At 33.4% G+C, this 15,405-nt stretch overlaps 2 protein-coding genes across 2 annotated transcripts; both read right to left on the reverse strand.

Annotated features, from left to right (window-relative positions):
* Window positions 1-5,423: 5,423 nt before the first annotated feature.
* On the reverse strand, window positions 5,424-6,212 carry LOC104904829 (pathogenesis-related protein 1A). The gene has a single exon (XM_010693223.4). The coding sequence runs from the start codon at window positions 6,157-6,159 to the stop codon at window positions 5,656-5,658; it is 504 nt and encodes a 167-aa protein (XP_010691525.2). The 5' UTR covers window positions 6,160-6,212; the 3' UTR covers window positions 5,424-5,655.
* A 4,593-nt stretch (window positions 6,213-10,805) lies between these two features.
* On the reverse strand, window positions 10,806-11,309 carry LOC104905068 (pathogenesis-related protein 1C). Its single transcript, XM_010693511.2, has one exon. The coding sequence runs from the start codon at window positions 11,307-11,309 to the stop codon at window positions 10,806-10,808; it is 504 nt and encodes a 167-aa protein (XP_010691813.2).
* Window positions 11,310-15,405: the final 4,096 nt, after the last annotated feature.

Here is a 15,405-nt window from a genome sequence, read left to right on the forward strand (position 1 = left end):
TGGAGCAACGGATGTGGGAAACTGTATAATTCTTCAAAATGTGCCATATAATTATCAAATCTGATCAATTTTTGGATCTATAGTTTTGCCATTGAAGATTTTTGTTTATTTTATTAGATCAATCTTCAAACTTATTAAATAAATACTATACGTATACGGGTTTGATTATGAAAATTTAATTAGTTTTGTTAACATAAAGTAAACCTAGTTGTCAGATAATAAACATATAGAACAATCATACACATTTTCACTTTGAATATAGAACTTTTTGTTGGGAGAAACCTATTAAAATAGCCATTTTGTTGTGAAAAAACTAATAAAATTTTTTTTGTTGAAAAAGACCTATTATAATACTTTTGTTTTTTACTTATGTATTCAAGAGTTGATGAAAAATACTGCGGGAGGTATACAGTATTTATATGGGGAAATTGCTTGAAAATTCTATTCAAAGGTGGCTTTAGAGGTAGACTATTCATAGTGTAAGTTTGGCCAGTAAGCATTAGGAAAATAAGCAAACGACGACAAGAGTTTATCGTGTTGGATTATGTTTCAAAATTAATTAAATAATTTCCTAATAGTTAGGACTAATTATTAATTAATTAGTAAGTTAATAAGTAGTGGTCTACATAATGGTCTATTTAGTGAGATAGCAAGTAGTGGACTACGTAGTGGACATGTTTTTAATTTCTCTCTTTAGTAGCTCATAATTAAAATGTTATTAGTAGTGTTTTGTATGTCTATTTAAATTAAGGTTTTTTTGTTTATTTATTTATGTATAAAAAATATATAAAAATATAGTCTTTTTAATTTCTAAAAAAAAAATTCTGCTCTAAAAATTCTACATATCATCTATCCAAATGTTCTAGTACTCCTTGGAAAATTTATGTGTGCTTAAGATAGGAGTTCTCAATGGGAATTAAACCGTCTAGAATTCTGTTTAGGGCAGTAGTATATTTCAGACCATAAGTTTGGCACGCATCTAGAATAAATGCAAACTTCCAATATGACCAAGACTTCATAATGATCCAAACCGATTAATACATTAGTCAAGATAAGTAATTCATTCTTGTGGCCACGTTTTATGTGATTGTTCATAGAAATAATTAGTACCAGGTATGACAAATCACAAAGTGCTGTTGCTTATTATCCCCTTAACCCAAAAAAAGATGTTGTTCATGTTAAATTTTCAACTGGCTTAATTTGTAAAGTCGTGTAATTTCATGCATGGTATTATCTGTGGCATATATATATAATTGAGTCTAGTTTAAGTATGCATTCAGATCTTCACCTAAGAAAAAATAAGTTTAGGGTTATAAATAAGTTTAAATAAGTTATAATAATTTCTAACCCTTTAAACCATTAAATTTTGAAAAGTTCCAAAAAGTTCAAATACGTTTAGAAAAAATAAGTTGGAGAATATTTCATATTTAGTAAAATTAAAGATGTTCAATTCATCAAAAATAAGTCCAGTTTAATAAAAGTAAGTTTTGATCAGTAAAAGTTTTATAAGAGAAATTATTTGAGAATCAGTCAAGATAAATTTAATTTAGTAGTAAAAGTAAGATCAGTTCGGTAAATTAAGTTATATATATTTAGGATAAAAGTAAGTTTTGTGAACAAGGTCCATACATTGGTCATATAATCTCTATGTATCATAAATGGATTACTCAAGTGTTTGTAGTATTTTCTCGCGAGTAATAAGTGTGCAAGATTATTGTAAACCATACAAGCGTAATAGACCACGTACAGTACCTGTATGAAATTTCCAAGCTTTAAAAAAATAGTCAGTAGTGATGTAGGCCTAATACTTTTTTTCCTGGGTAGGATCTAGACCTAAAACTTAGCCAAAGGGTCGTACTTCGTTATTATAGAGCGCACTATAATATCTTTGAAAGTTGCACTTACTTTTCCCAAAAGGTTTCACCATATACATAATCAATTTTAAAAAACCCGTATGAAATCAATGTAAAGAGACCAATCAACACTGCCAAGAAGGAGTAACATTGTTGATTGGTAAAAGTGAGTTAATAAGAGCATCTTATTGTCTAAACTCTAAACAGTATATTATTAATACGTCTGTGGCGGATTATGGGATAGACCGATAGTATTGAATGTGAAGAAAAACGAACAAGTTATAGGCGTGTTCGGCACAAGTTTTTTAAGTAATTTTTAGTGTCTTGATTCGATCAAAACACTTGTTAGAAAAAATATAGTGTTTGGCAAGGTAGTGGTGTAAGTAGCTTTTAGTGGTACAAGTATTGTTTTGGTAGTGTTTGTAAAAAGCTACAATTTGTAGCTTTTGGGTAGCGTTTAGTGGTGTATAAATTATATGTTAAAGTTTTGTTTGAGTTTTTAACTAGTTATTCTTAAACAACTACTTTAACAACTTCTTTTACCGAACATTATTATTTTATAACGCTACTTGGACAACGAACAACTACACACCAACCACTAACAGCTAACAGCTACTCTCACAGATAAAAGCTATCACAACAACTATTGTTGTCGAACACGCGCTATATAATTCTCTAGATTTTGAGATGGATTGATTCTCACCATTTTCTTTAGGGGTCCTTTATAGAAAAAAGCTTTGGAAATTATTATCTCTCGTTTTCTATTCATGACAAAATTAAACAAGACTTCACTAATCAAATATATAAAACTGAAAAAGAAACCTTACAAGTCACAAATTCATGTCACAAATTCATGAAAAAGAAAATTGCTAGAAAATCACAAATTAGAAAATAACTAAACTATGACACATCTATAATTATAAATTCGTAATTCATAAAAGCATAAAATCACAATTCAAAATTGTATAAATCCACAACGCATGTCTTTAAATGTACAATTACATATTAAATGAAAATAAATAACTTGTGAGCCGTCAGCCGATGATCGTTACTTTGCCTAGTTGTTGTTGATTCGGAAATATATTATACTCATGAAATAAAAATTAAACAATTATTGCTTCTCCTTTCACCTCTAATATTCAACCCAGATATATACTCCCTGTTTCAAAATATAAGGCACGTACAATGTTCGAGCTCGAACTTTGACCGTTAATTGTTCTCAATATATGCTAATAGAAAATTTTAAAAAATAATGTTATTATAGAATTTTTCAATACGAATCAAATGATATATTTTTTATAATTTTTATTTATCATATTATGAGAGATATTCGTGGTTAAATTAAATTTTCGTAAAGTGTGAATGCCTTATATTTTGAAACGGAGGGAATAAGTACCGGAATTTACAAAAAGGCTTTATAAAATTCATCCCCAAATTTTAAAACCATCCCATAAGGATCTGTATTTGACCCCTTCAAATTGCAACTAAATATTACCAAAAGGAACATAGTATAAAACATTGGTGATCAATCATTCGTCTCAGGGGCGGGGCAAACATAGCAGGGCCCTATACGCTCTTTTAAAATTGGGCCCTTCATATTTCGTTTATAAAAGATATTAGATTCTCAATTTAAAAAAATAATTCTATATTGAAAATAATATCTAATTACATCATATTAAAATAATCTAAAGAAAATCACCAGCAACACATTGTACATCAATACATTATGCATCAACACATTGTACATCAATTTAAAACCACCCATCTCTTGAACTTCTCCGGCAAAATTTGTTGAATTGAAGTTTAAGAGTAAATTTTATTGGAAAATTGCAAACAAAAGATATAGGAGTATGAGTAAAATTAATGAGAGAGAGTTAGGAGGAGAGAGAAGAGAGTAGCCATTAATGGGGAATTGGGGATATGAAGCAGCCAAAGAAAAAAAAGTAAAAAACCACGCGTGATGGTAAGTATTAATTACTGTGAATAGGTGATGAGTCAGCAGTCATAATTGAAAGAGCAAAAACGTAAAAAAAATTGCTCCTACTTAGAATCGAACTCGCGCCCCTCTTGCCCAGCCCTTACCCTTTTACCATTGATCCAAATGCTTTTTTTTTTTGTTTTTCTTTTAAACATTTAATACATATAAGATATTTCGGGGCCCCTCCATTTTTGGGGTCCTATTCCGTCGCCTATATAGCATGGGCCAAGAACCGCCCCTGATTCTCGTCTGCAGCCTGTTGAGGAAATGGAAGAATAATTGATGAAACGACAGATAAAATCGTGAAAAATTGTTCGATTACAAAATTAAAAATAAATGTGCCAAAAGTATTAAATCATTCATTTAATTCATGGAGATTCTTATTTGGTTTGTTAGATTTGGTTTCTTTCCATTTATGATCTACAACAGATTTTGGGTGGCATTCCTTAAATTAAAAATAAATGTAACCTTTGACTTCCTTAAAAGAAAAAGAGTGAATTGTCAGAAATATCAAAAGGGTAACAAAGATGATTACTATGTGAATGATGAATCTTCTAGGCGTGTTGGGACACTTTCTCAAAGGCAATATTCCGACCCTATACGAAGCACGAGTTGCACGGAATTCACTTTCGAGATACAAAGAAAAACAACAAGAGTCACACTCGTATGAATCTTGTCAAAATGAGAACAAGTTTTATGTGAATTTTGTTTGATGATCAATGTAAAGAGATACTTTAGAGAGAGTGCTTTTTTGGAGAGAATAATATAAGAACTCACTTTCATTTGTGGTGAAATGCCACTCTTATACACGCAAAACAAGAGAAACCGTCAAAAATCGCTCATAGCGCACAAAAACACGAGGAAGCAGTAGCCTGTCGCGAGCCGCGACAGCACTCGCGAGTCGCGAGCGAGCCTGTCGCGAGCCGCGATAGTGGTCGCGAGTCGCGACCATGTCTCTGCCCAACCTCGTGCTTCTCTCGTTTGTCGTGAGCCGTGACAGTCGTTGCGAGTCGTGCGCATTAGTCTGCCACTGCCCTTACGGTTACTTCATTGTTTACTATACCATAAACAACTTGCGTGCATACTTATCGTAACTTGAACAATGACACCATAACCAAGTAATTAAAGTTATACGTTACATGAATTTAATCAACCAAATACTCTAAATTATCCAACATGAATTACAACATCAAATTTTGAATATAATGAGTATTTTGTGCACTGGATGTACAATATATATATATTTATAGACAGACCAAGTTTCTTTTAGTCAAAATGGGTCCTTTTAAATTGAAATGGGTCACTCATTTACGGCAAAAAATTACTGTGATTGTATAATAAATTATTGTACACATAATGTAACACAAAATGATCACCATTTAGTATAGAATATTTTTTGTGTTACGTTACCTATACAGGAAAATCATTGATACTTTCAGTTTGAATATATAATGCTAAATAGATGGAATATATAAAATGATTTATTTGTGGATATATAAAAATTTAGTGCTAAGTTGAAGAGTTGATCATGATATGATAAATCAATATGCAAGGATGATATGATACACTATAGCACATGACTACGATTCAAATAAGAAACTATAAAACTTGGGTACACTTTATTTATTTTTATATCTGTCAACAAGCATAACAAGGTATATGGTATGAGATTCATTTCACGCCCGTACCTATATAAGATAAATTTACCAAATGCTCATACAATTTATTTAACAAACATGATGAAAAGTTTGATATTAAGGAGTTATATTAATTGTCCTTCCAAGCTTCCAAGTAACTTGAGTCACCATTTTTCCAAAACCACGTTTAATAAGGTTTTTGGTTATTATAATTTCCTGGTGGACTATAGTTGCAAGTCACAAAAATCCCTCCATTGTTACATTGAACCCTAGCACATCCGAGACGATTTGAATTACGCCAAACCACTTGAGTATAATGTCCACAAACCTTACCAGAAGCACAAGTATTGCTATTATAGTTATAAAAAGCCTTCTCATCAACCCACAACTTCACCGCAGACGCGCCAGTCAAGAACACACCTGCTGGACCAGCAGCGATATTCTCTCCGTAGCGTCCACCGCCACCGGAATGTCGAAGGGCGCAATCGGCCTTCCTTTGGTTAGCATATTGTTGGGCGAAGGCTGCCACTTGGTCATCCCATTGTATGTTTCCAACACCCACGGCAGCCCTAGCAGCATTGTGGGCATTAACATAATCTTGTGGTGAATTTTGTGCATGGCACATATGAAAAAGGGCTAGGGTTGCGAAAAAGAAACATAGAAATGGAGCAAAGTTTTTGGTAAGATTCATTTTTTGGGGGGTTAGTGTTGCTTATCTAATCAAGAGTTGATAAGTTATTTGTGAAAAATAATGCAGCATATTGGGGGGTTTTATAGGGGAAGCGCTTAGAATTTAGAGTTTATCTTGTAAAAGATCATCTACTTTTAAATTAAAATTAGGCAATGGTAAGTCCAATATTAAAAAGAGAATTAACCCAATAGTGAGTAAGTTAATCTTTCTAGAGACTAGTTTAATTCATTTAATGACTAGGTTTACTTTTATAGTAAAATTAAATGTGTCTCTTTTAATAATTTTTGTAGAATTTATTGGTAATGGTGGCTTTTAAAGGCAGACTTTTCTTCGCGATCATGTAAGTTTGGACAATATCAGGAAAACAAGCAAACGACTAAAAGACTTACAACTTGTTTGTGATTATTTAGTCAAACGGCGTGTTTGTGAGTTTATTGTGGTAATAACTCTAATGAGGTATGAAGTATATATGTACTTCCACTCAGAAAAAAAGTTATATATGCACTTTTGTATTGCATTCATTGGTTTACTTGCTCCAGTTTTTTTTCACAATTCATATATTATTTCATGTTGATTATTGTTATGGCTAAATTTTCAGGTTGACGGAAGCGGTTGTGAGTTGTGACATGAGGTTAAGACCCAGTCAATGGTTAATGGACTAGACTGAGTCCCTGCACCTTCAGTTAATTCAAATGTTCAAGGAATGTGCCAAAAAAACAGGAGAATCATGTCGAGATTTCAGGCTTTCAGCTAAATACTTCTGAAATTCTTGGGACGTAAGTCGAAGGCGAAGCAGTATATAAGGACTTTGAGGCCAAAAAGAAATGTTTACAAGCTATTCACAATACTCATACTGACAGGTTTAAGGTGCGTTCAATAATGAACAATGATTACAATATATATAGTAATACATAGAAACTCCTATCCGGGAAACCATCTCCAAAAGATATATTATTCTTAATATTTATCTGAAATAAATCATAAGATAATATTTCCCTAAGATAATTAATATCCTAACTACTAATATATCCTAAAGATATTTATCATATCTTTAGTATCCTAATATATCTCTAACACCCTCCCGCAATCGCAACGGCAGTAATACGAACGTTGCGATTGGAGAAACAAAAAATTAAGTCAAATCAAATTAAATAGATATATTGTTGGGAACGCCATTCTTTTCGAACCCGCCAAATTTTTTCTTTTTTTTTTTATGAGACGCCAATTCTTTTCGAACTCACCAAATATTTCAATAAATCGGAACGCCATTCTTCTCGAACCCGTAATTTTCTTTGTCTTGATGATGAAAACGTCAATCTTTTTAAATCCATCAATCGTCAGTCAAACAGGGATGCCATTCTTTTCGAACCTGCAAATATTTTTTTTTTCTTGATGAGAACGTCATTCTTTTCGATCTCACCAAATATTTCAGCAAAACGGGAACGCCATTCTTTTTGAACCCATTAAGTATAGGAGGGACGCCATTCTTTTCGAACCTCTTATCACATATATATCAATCCACGAAAAACATTGTTCTATTTCTATCACTTTTCTTCTGTTTCCCTCCCGCGATTCAAGACCTCTCTTTGAATCGTCTGTTTTTCAATTTTAGGTTTGATCGGAACGGTAGTGGGCTAAAATAAAACCTCATGAAACCCTATCCATCAGTAGGGAAAAAAATCTCAACTTTATGAGAATATATCCGGCCGGTGGGCTTAAAATTCTAACCCACCGGCAGGAGAGAACAACATTTAGAGTTTTGACCCAAGATCTCAATTGGCTCTGATACCATGACAAGTTTATGAGGAGAGGATTATAATATGATTTTATTAAGGTGTGTTCAATAATGAACGATGATTACAATATATATAGGAGTACATAGAAACTCCTATCCGGGAAACCATCTCCAGAAGATATATTATTCTTAATATTTATCTGAAATAAATCATAAGATAATATTTTCCTAAGATAATTAATATCCTAACTACTAATATATCCTAAAGATATTTATCATATCTTTAGTATCCTAATATATCTCTAACACATACGCACAACAACATCCATACTCAACAACTGTTTATATCAATTAGCATTTCAAGTTCTAAATTGTTATCATTTACATTTCTACTTAACTCTTGTACTTATTTCATCATAATAGGGTGAATTGACCGTCGTTCACTCTAAATGTAAGTTACATATAGTGGATTGGTGGACTCATCTCCACCCGCGATTTTTTACCCATTTTCATTGGAATTTTTCCGCATCACCATCTCCTTGTGTCACTTCTTTTTAATTCCCCTTACTTTTTCATATGTTCGATTTAATCTGGTTGTCGACGTCCCAACATTGATTTGTTTCGCTAAGGCAAAAACATAAACAATTATATATACTTTTACTAATATATAAAATAAAATATTATGATAAATGAGATTATTATAAAGTTTTATTTGATGTACTATTATAAACTTTACGAATACAAAACTTAAGATAACAACCATAGGTTAATGTTGGACAAATATGATGAAAAGTCCAGGTGGAACAATAAGTAAAAAAAACAAAGAGTCATTTATTTCTTAAGTCTTCATTAACATATATTTAAAGATCAACAGGTATCGTGAAAAGTGAAAACTATGTTTTTTTTTTTAATGCGAAAGAGGGGAAAAGAAACCCCAAAACAAAAGAAAAAAGTGAAAACTATGTTATACAAGTAAGAATGTAAAATGTTGATGTCACTGTAAAGACGAGTCAGTGTTTATTGTAACAAAGTTTTTACCAAGTATCTTTGGGGTTTTATAAAATAAAAAAATTACTTCTTCCGTTTCAAAAATTCATCAAGTACCGTTTAGGATTGGATATAATATACTAGCTAGATACCCTCAATAAGAACTTAGTAGCAGTGTGGATTTCGTTAACTTAATGACCCAAAATCGTTTGATTTCTATCATAATTTCCCTAATATTTCACATTATACCCAACATGGTCTTTCAAAAGCAGACAAAATTATCTAAGAGGTACTTGGCACAGTGCGGGTTATAGGGGAGTTAAATTGAAATTTAAGTGATTTCAAGTTATTTAAGTTAATAAAATCAATACTAGTGAAATATTGAGGGTGTCTGGTACATTATATGCAAACTTAAGGGGTACCTAATGAATTTTTTGATATCGCAAGGGTTTCTCATGAATTTCATAAAATCTCAGGTGTACCTGGTGAAAATCTGTTATTGTAAACTTTAAATGAAAAAAACATTAGCTAAACAATAATGTATTTTCTTAAACGTAAAAATTAGATAACTTAATTTTGCGAGAATCAATGAAAAATACATCAACTAAGAATTACTCCCTCGTTTCCTAAAGATCTTCCCACTTACTGTTCCTACAGATACCAAGGAAAATCAAGTTGTGTGGGGCATGGTGTGACTAAAGTAGGAGAGAGAGAAAGGGGTTAAGATAAATAAACAAATAAAGAGGGGTCGGGTTAAAGTAGGAGAGAGAAAGGGAGTAAAATTGAATTAATAATGTAATGGTGGGCCATATGATATTGACATGAGAGGGTAAATAGGGAAATTTTGTTTTGCCAAATAAGGAATAAAGCAAAAGAGGGAAGATCTTTTGAAAACACCCTTAAACGGAAAGAGGGAAGATCTTTAGGAAACGGAGGGAGTATATGTTAACTTGTAGCAAAAAGTTGGTCAATTTATTCTTTAAGTGAGAAAAAAAATGATTAACTTAAAATTTCCTGAAACATGTGAGAATAATAATAATAATAATAATAATAATAATAATAATAATAATAATAATAATAATAATAATAATAATAATAATAATAATAATAATAATAATAATAATAATAATAATTAATATGAGTTATTGGGTTTAATAGAGATATGATTGAATTATTTTTAGCAAGTTTATGAGTTTAATGAGTTGTTGTGGAGGGGTGCATGTGTAAATTGAGAGGACACAATTGTTCCCCCCTTGGCTTATACTCCCTTCGTTTCTTTTTAATCTACATACTTTCCTTTTTAGTTCGTTTCTTTTTAATCTATACACTATTGTTTTTTCTATTTTTGGTAACATATCACATCTACTTTCTCCTCTTTTTCCACCCATGTCATTCACTTTTTAATATTTTAACCCACTTTTTTGTTTCTCTCTTTCACTTTTCAGTTTCTCTCTTCACCTTTTCAGTTTCTCTCTCATACTTTTGTACTTCCTCTTTGGTTCTCCCACAAAATGAAGTGAGTAAATTAAAAGGAAACGGAGGGAGTATAATAGAAATTAATGCAAACTTTTGTCATCAATTGACAACTAATTTTCATTTTAAGCAATGTATTTATGGAAAAAAAAAATGTTTTCTTTTACCTTGATTGGCTACCAAACATTAAAACCATAATATATAAGAAGATTTGAGCAACATATATAGCCAAAAGAAAAGAGGAATACTCATACATAATATAGATATATGCAAACTTATCAAGTTTTTATCCAATGAACTTTACACATCATATTTAAGAATTCATTCAACAAAACACAAAACAACAACATTGCCAAACAGAAAAGGGAAAAATATACAAGAAAAAGCACACAAAAACATTCACCACCCTCTTTATTTTAAGATATCATAGATCATGTAAATCATATTATGCTCAGAATGGCCTCTGGCCAACTATATTCCCTGGTGGACTATAGCTGCAAACAACTAAAACCCATCCATTAAAGCATTGAACCCTAGCACATCCAACATGAAGTGAGGCACGCCAAACCACTTGGGTATAAGTGAAACATTTTGTACCAATTGCACAAGTATTAGAACTATAATTATAATTAACTTTCTCACTCAACCATAGTTCTACTGCATCTACGCCACTGAAGATAGCACTGTTACTTACGGCGAGGTTCTCTCCGTAAGGCCCATGGGATGGTTCGATTTCGAGGTCGCAGTTGTGTGCCTGGCTGTTGGCGTAGAGCTGCGCATAGGCCGCCAATGTGTCGTTCCAAACTATGTTTTCGACGCCCACTGCCGCCCTAGCAGTGTTATGTGCATCAAGGTAATCTTGTGGAAAATTTTGTGCAAGGCATGTTTGTACAAAAGCTAGGGTTACAATGATGAAGCATAAGAATGTTGTAGGTTTAGCTTTGAGAAAATTCATTCTTGTTGGTGTTTTGAATGGATCAAAAGAGATAGTTATGTGAAGTTGATCTTGGGAAATTGTGCAAGATATGGTAGGATTTTATAGTAGGAAAGCTATTAACATTTCTTTGCAATGTCATTGTCTAAATATTTAAAAAGATCGAAAGGAAACTTGTGATATATCTCTATTAATTGTTATGGTTTGTGATCAATGAGAGAACCGGATATCCACTCCAAGGCACGGAAACTACGCTTTCCTATTAGTTTAATTTCGCCCCTCTAGGATCACCGGGTTAACACGAAATAACTAATGAGATACAATGGAGAAAACAATCCACTTAGATGATCTTCTAAGTGAATCAAACAAGAACTTGTGTTTTTGTGTTTGTGAAGAACACTCAAGAGAAGATTGCAAGGTTTCTCTTAAGCAAAGCAAGAAGTGTTTGAGAGTATAGAAAATCTGATTTTTTCTTCTAACCCTTCACTCATAGGAATCCCAAGGTTTATATAGGAATATAAACCTTTCATTGACTAGGGAGGTTAATCACATAACCCCCATCTTAATCACATTGACTAGAGAGGTTAATCACATAACCCCCATTTTAATCACTCATCAAAGGTCTTTAATCTACTGATTAAAGGACCTTAAAAGTCATTAAAATGATCAACAAAGCATCACAACGGATATAAAACCGTCGAGGCAACTTTTCGCATTCCAAGGCAGAAGACACGCCTCGCGACTCGCGAAGAAGCTCGCGAGTCGCGAGGCGCTGGTCGCGACCCGCGACGCCTGTCGCGACTCGCGACGGGCCACTGGTCGCGACTCGCGACGGGTCGCGACTCGCGGCCAGTCTTCTGTCTCCCTTGGTTTATCAATGCGTTTTGCCACTTGATGCACTCTAGCCTTTTGCATACTAGACCTCCTCCTCTTCTAGTACATACCCTTATGAGTTTCAAACCCATTACCCTATAAATGTTCCAACAATCCTCCTCCCATTTATAGGGTAATGTTGAAAAGTTTTTCAACTTGCTATAAATCGCAAACACACATGTTCATGCATCATGGAAATATCTAACGATTGAATTTCCATTTAGTAAAAGTAATCTTTACAATAATTTAGATCATAATGATAGACAAAGCTTTGAATCATATAACCATTACAAATTATTGAAGTTACTAATACACACAAACATAAACTAGGTTCTTAAAACCTCCGACACCTATGAAGCCTTGGTGTCCATATCCATTCATAAGCATTCCAAGTCAAGCCTAAGACTTGATGAAGCGGCCAAACTTCTAGCTTACATAGGTAAATCTTTCCGGACATGCTCCTACAATTGAGCACCTTATCAAAGATTTATTAAGAATAAAATTCAACCTCTTTATCATTGTAGCAACAAGCACTAACCTCGGGATGTATTAAAAGTGCTCCCAACCTCTTAGAGAAGTACTATCCTCCTTGAATTTGAGATCTAACGTTGTATTAGACATCAAATAGAGTTTTCCTTCACCATAGGTTGATCAATAGGCTTAAGACCCATCCCTTTGTTCATTTTGTTCACTAGTTCCCTTGACAACGGTTTTGTAAACGTATCCGCCAAGTTCAAACTAGACCGAACAAAATTAATAGTTATACAACTATTCCTTATCATTTCCCGCACATAGCTATGTCTAACTCCAATGTGCCTTGACTTGCCATTGTAGACTTCACTATATGCTTTAGCTATGGTTGATGCACTATCACAATGGATAGCAAGAGGTGACATTGGTTTCACCCATAAGTCCACCTCACTCAACACATTCCTTAGCCATTCCGCTTCTTGGCAACAAGAAGCCAAAGCAATGAATTCCGATGCCATAGTGGAATCCGTTATACATGTTTGCTTCTTGGAAGCCCATGAAATGGCACCTCCTCCAAGAAGAAACACCCAACCACTAGTGGATGAATAATCTTCCTTATTCGAAATCCAACTAGCATCCGAGTAACCTTCTAAGATAGAAGGTTCTCTATTGTATGTTATGACATAATCCAAGGTCTTATTCAAGTACCTTAACACTCTTCTCAATGCTTGCCAATGCAACATACTAGGATTACTAGTATACCTACTGAGCTTGCCAATAGCAAAGGCTATATCCGGCCGAGTGCTAGTCATAGCATACATCAAGCTTCCAATTAAGCTTGCATACTCCAATTGTGAAATTGGAGTACCACTACTCGGAACCAAGTGAATACTAGGATCCATAGGAGTAGCAAAATGAGTCGAATTTGACTCATTATACCTCTTGACCACTTTCTCAATATAATGAGATTGTGATAAAGAAAACGACCCTTTCCCTCTTATTATTCTAATACCTAGAATAACATCCGCTTCACCCAAATCTTTCATGGAGAAGCTAGAGGAAAGGAAGACTTTGGTCTTTTCCACTTGTTCCAAATCAGTCCCAAAAATAAGCATATCATCAACATATAAGCAAATTATAACTCCTTTACCGTTATTATCAAATTTGCTATATACACACTTATCGGACTGATTTATTTTGAACCCACTAGACAACACAACTTCATCAAATTTTTGATGCCATTGCTTAGGTGCTTGTTTAAGACCATACAAAGATCTAACTAATTTGCAAACTTTAGTTTCTTGACCTTTAACCACAAACCCTTCAGGTTGATTCATGTACACTTCCTCCTCCAATTCACCATTAAGAAAAGCAGTTTTTACATCCATTTGGTGAATTACTAGACCATGAATCGCAGCTAATGCTATCAATAGTCTAATAGTAGCTATTCTAGCTACTGGAGCATAAGTATCAAAGTAATCGATACCATATCTTTGCCTAAAACCTTGGACCACTAACCGGGCCTTATGTTTTAGTATGGTTCCATCGATTTTCTTTTTCCTTACAAAAATCCATTTACAACCTAGGGGTTTGCAACCGGGAGGTAAATTAGCTAAAATCCAAGTGTGATTACCCATTATAGAATCCATTTCATCATTCACTGCCTCTTTCCAGAAAGCAGAATCATGAGACTTCATAGCCTCATCAAAGGACCTAGGATCCTCCTCCATATTGTAACAATATGAAATTTGAGTCGAAATTGACTCCCTTGACCCTTCAACTAAATATAGTTGAAAATCCGGTCCAAAAGATTTCTCTTTTCTAATTCGTTTACTTTTCCTAATTTCCGGTGTTGTAGTATCATGATCATTTGAAATGTCATCTACAACATTGGAACTAGTACTAGGTATCATGTCCTTTGGTCTAGGAATCGATGAGAATCTAGTCTCATCAAATATTGCATCCCTTGACTCTATTACGGAGTGAATAGAGACAAAGTCATTGGGTCAATGACATAAAACCTATAGGCTTTGCTATGTACCGCATAGCCTATAAAAATGCAATCAATTCCTTTTTCACCTAAAGTTTTCCTTTTAGGTTCCGTCAATTTGACAATTGCCCTACAACCCCATACCTTAAGGTAATTGAGATTAGGCTTTTTATTACACCAAAGTTCATAAGGGGTAGTCTTATTCCTTTTATTAGGAACTCGATTTAAAATGTAACATGCAGTTAAAATTGCATCACCCCAAAAACCGTCATTAAGACCCGAATTAGAAAGCATGGTATTAACCATTTCTTTTAGGACCCTATTTTTCCTTTCCGCTATACCATTACTTTGAGGTGAGTATGGGGCGGTTGTTTCATGAATTACACCAATGGAACTAAAATAACTTGGATTATAATATTCACCACCCCTATCCGTTCGAAGTCTTTTAATCTTTTGATTAAGTTGGAGTTCCACTTCGATTTTAAAGGTCTTAAACTTTTCTAGTGCTTCATCTTTAGTAAAATAAAATATATGTAACAAAACCTTGAAAAATCATCAATAAAAGTTACAAATATTTCTTATTTCCTAAAGAAGGTGAACTATGAAAGTCACACAAGTCACTATGCACCAATTCAAGCAATACCGTTTGTCTAGTCACACTAGGATAAGGATTTTTTGTAATTTTATTTAGCACACAAGTGTACACTTCTCTAACTTTAAATCGAAAGGAGGTATCAACCCCATTTTAGACATGTCATATAATCTACGATAATTCACATGACA

Source organism: Beta vulgaris, chromosome 9 (assembly GCF_026745355.1).
Source record: "Beta vulgaris subsp. vulgaris cultivar EL10 chromosome 9, EL10.2, whole genome shotgun sequence".
NCBI classification, from domain to species: Eukaryota; Viridiplantae; Streptophyta; class Magnoliopsida; order Caryophyllales; family Amaranthaceae; genus Beta; species Beta vulgaris.

Excerpts from the sequence above, each read along its gene's own strand:
- LOC104904829 (XM_010693223.4), bottom strand. The coding sequence starts at position 6,159 with ATGAATCTTACCAAAAACTTTGCTCCATTTCTATGTTTCTTTTTCGCA.
- LOC104905068 (XM_010693511.2), bottom strand. The coding sequence starts at position 11,309 with ATGAATTTTCTCAAAGCTAAACCTACAACATTCTTATGCTTCATCATT.